Genomic DNA, 2,842 nt, shown 5'->3' on the forward strand with positions numbered 1-2,842 from the left:
AGATCAGGGCATTCACAAATTGATATCTTCTTCAGAGAGGATACGAGATTTAACGGAATACACAAGAGCCTGTCTTGAGCTGAACTTGTCAGTGTTGACGCATTTGGGGCTGAGATAACATTTGATACATTGTTTTCTTCTGGTTCTATTGACAACCGTGTTATTTCAGGGCAGTCCTGTAAAATCAGTTCCTCTGGGACTAGAGCATGCTTCAGAATCAGAGATAGCCACTTCCCTGTTATTCCACATGACTTGATACTGAGGCATTGAAGAGATGGGAGGGCACCACAATTTGCAACTGTCACATCCTCATTGACATGCTCTCGCAGAATAGCTGGAGAGAAAAGTTTTCCACAGTTGCGTATTTTCAGCGTCTTCAAGGACACGAGTTTCCTTAATCCTTTGAATGAAACAGACAATAGATCTTGGCAACCTTCTATTTTCAAGCGAGTCAAGAACCGCAGATTATGCGGTGCCATAATGTTGCCATCTAACACCAATTGCTCACCACAGAACTCACTGAAATCCTCATCGGAAGAAGATTCCTCAAAATTCTTGTGTAAAATACAGATGGTTAATCTTTCGGAGGACCAACCTTGAATTCTTGCAAATTTTGAAACTTTCCTGTTGAAAATTCTAAAGGTACTTGAAGATGGTAAACAATGTGGTATCAGCAAATGAGGACAATCATGAACAATCAGCTCACGAAGACCAGGCAACCATGGCTCCTCAATTTTCAGTTCCTGCCCGTTCCCAAACAGATCAAACACCTCCAATACAGGGCACCACTTAATCTTCAGAACCCTTAAACTAGAGTTCAAGTCCCTCTTGGAAATGCAAAGGCACCTCTCCAACTTTGGCATTTTAATTAACACCAATTCTTCCAAGGAAGGAACAAATACTTCTACTACTTTCTGCATGCCGCTCAATTTCAACTTTGTAAGAAACAGAAGACTTCCCAGAGATGGAAGTATCCGCCATTCTCCACAGTTCTCTAAATGAAGCGTCTGCAATGAGGTAACTGGGGTATTGCTGGCAAGCCAAAATGGAGAGAGAGCCCCATTATACCCAGATATCTGAAGATGCTTCAGGTTGCTGTTTGGCTCAAGACCCTCGAGCACGTCTATTTGAAAGCAATCCATCACTATGCTGCTAGAAGTTTGAAGACCCTCAGTCACCTGTTTTGGCAAGCATTCCTCCATCTCGACGCTGGTACAAGTTTCGGGACCCTCAAGAACCTCTACCAGCAAGGGCACCTCCATTTCAGAGCTCATGCCATGATCATATTCATCATGTGACGAGGTACCATTCCAAGACAAGTGCAGCTTTTCCAACTGGTGCTTGTCCCTCAGTCTAGCCTGGTATGCCTCTTCCCTAGTTTTAACATTTTGCAGTTGAGAAATCCCAAGTCGTACAAGTTCATTCATGGATTGAAGTTCTATAATATCGACGCCATTAGAATCTTGAACACTGAAATTGTGCAGCTCCTGAAGTGAGATCAATTCACCAATTCCAGCAATGGAAGAGTGCACTCCCTCTTTTGAAGCAAGGTGCCGCAAGCTGGGAACATTACTCATGCCATAAATTACATTAGAATCAATGTTTGAGGCGACATCTAATACTTGAAGATGGCAAAACTTGCTCCAAACTTGAGGCAAACCCTCGTGCACCTCATCGACTTTGAGCTTTAGATAGCGAAGATGGGTAGGATTTACCAAACTGCACATGAGGGAATTATAATCAGCAGATGTTCCAGAAATCTGTAATAGACGAAGATTATGTGCCTCTCGGAGTATGTCTTGGAAGGATTGCAACATGGAAGAGTCGAACTGCCCAATCAATACCAATGTCCTCAATTTTCTCAATGATGTAACTTTATTTCGCAAATTTTCTTCAAAATTGTTACTGCAATGTTTGTTCCCAACCTGATTTTTGTTGTATGCGTAACCAGTCACTACTGACAGATGCCGTACAGTTGGCAAAATGTCATTGCATTGCAGATCATTTGTAATTGCACACTCGGTTCTCGAAACCATCCTCACAAAATCACGCATAAGACCACACATAGCATAGCAATTTTGACTGCCTTGAGAGGAGTTTTGTCTTCCAACTTGGTGAAAGTAGCCCAGGTTCAGCAAATCATCCAGATAGTCCATTCCCATCTTCTCCAATATTTTATTTGAATGCCTATGTTTCACAAAACCTTGTGAAATCCATATCTGGACCAACTCCTCACCAAGAAACTGATAATTGTCGGGGAAGATAGAACAATACGAGAAGCACTGATGTAAATGGTACGGCAGATGATCATAGCTAAGCTTCAAAGCGGACATAATGCCTCCATTGAGCCCTAGCAATTTCCAGTCTTCATTCCTTAGAATGTTACCCCAATGATCAATGGTAAGCTTTTCTCTTAACAGTGCCCCAGCGGTTACTGCCGCTAATGGGTTGCCCTTTAGTTTATCTGCAATTTGCTTCCCAATGATGCTTAGACTTCTATGCCCTGCATAGTTCTCATCACCAAATGCACATGCTTTGAACAACAGCCATATATCATCATTTCCCAAAGCATGTAATCTAATTGGTCCAGTTGTTCCTATTCTTTTTGCAACAGACATATTTCTAGTTGTCACAAGAATCATATTGCCCCTTGCATTATTGGACTTGAAAGGAGCCAATAGTTGGTTCCATCGGCAGTCACTCATGTCATCCCAGACATCATCTAAAACAAGCAGAACCCTCTTTAATCTGATGTGACTCTTCAAGACCTCCTGGAGTTTGGCGAAGCTGCATACTCCCTCATGTGGCTTTTCAGAGGGAGAGGCAAAATCTAACATATCTC

At 42.3% G+C, this 2,842-nt stretch overlaps 1 protein-coding gene across 1 annotated transcript; it reads right to left on the minus strand.

Annotated features, from left to right (window-relative positions):
* Positions 1-10: 10 nt before the first annotated feature.
* LOC119347138 (putative disease resistance protein RGA4) lies at positions 11-2,837 on the minus strand (the record flags this gene model as incomplete). Its single annotated transcript, XM_037616075.1, has 1 exon — positions 11-2,837. A coding segment is annotated over exon 1 (2,827 nt), but the record flags the coding sequence as incomplete, so codon positions are not given.
* Between the last annotated feature and the right edge of the window lie 5 nt (positions 2,838-2,842).

This window comes from Triticum dicoccoides, unplaced genomic scaffold, assembly GCF_002162155.2.
Source record: "Triticum dicoccoides isolate Atlit2015 ecotype Zavitan unplaced genomic scaffold, WEW_v2.0 scaffold59549, whole genome shotgun sequence".
In the NCBI taxonomy this organism is placed as follows: Eukaryota; Viridiplantae; Streptophyta; class Magnoliopsida; order Poales; family Poaceae; genus Triticum; species Triticum dicoccoides.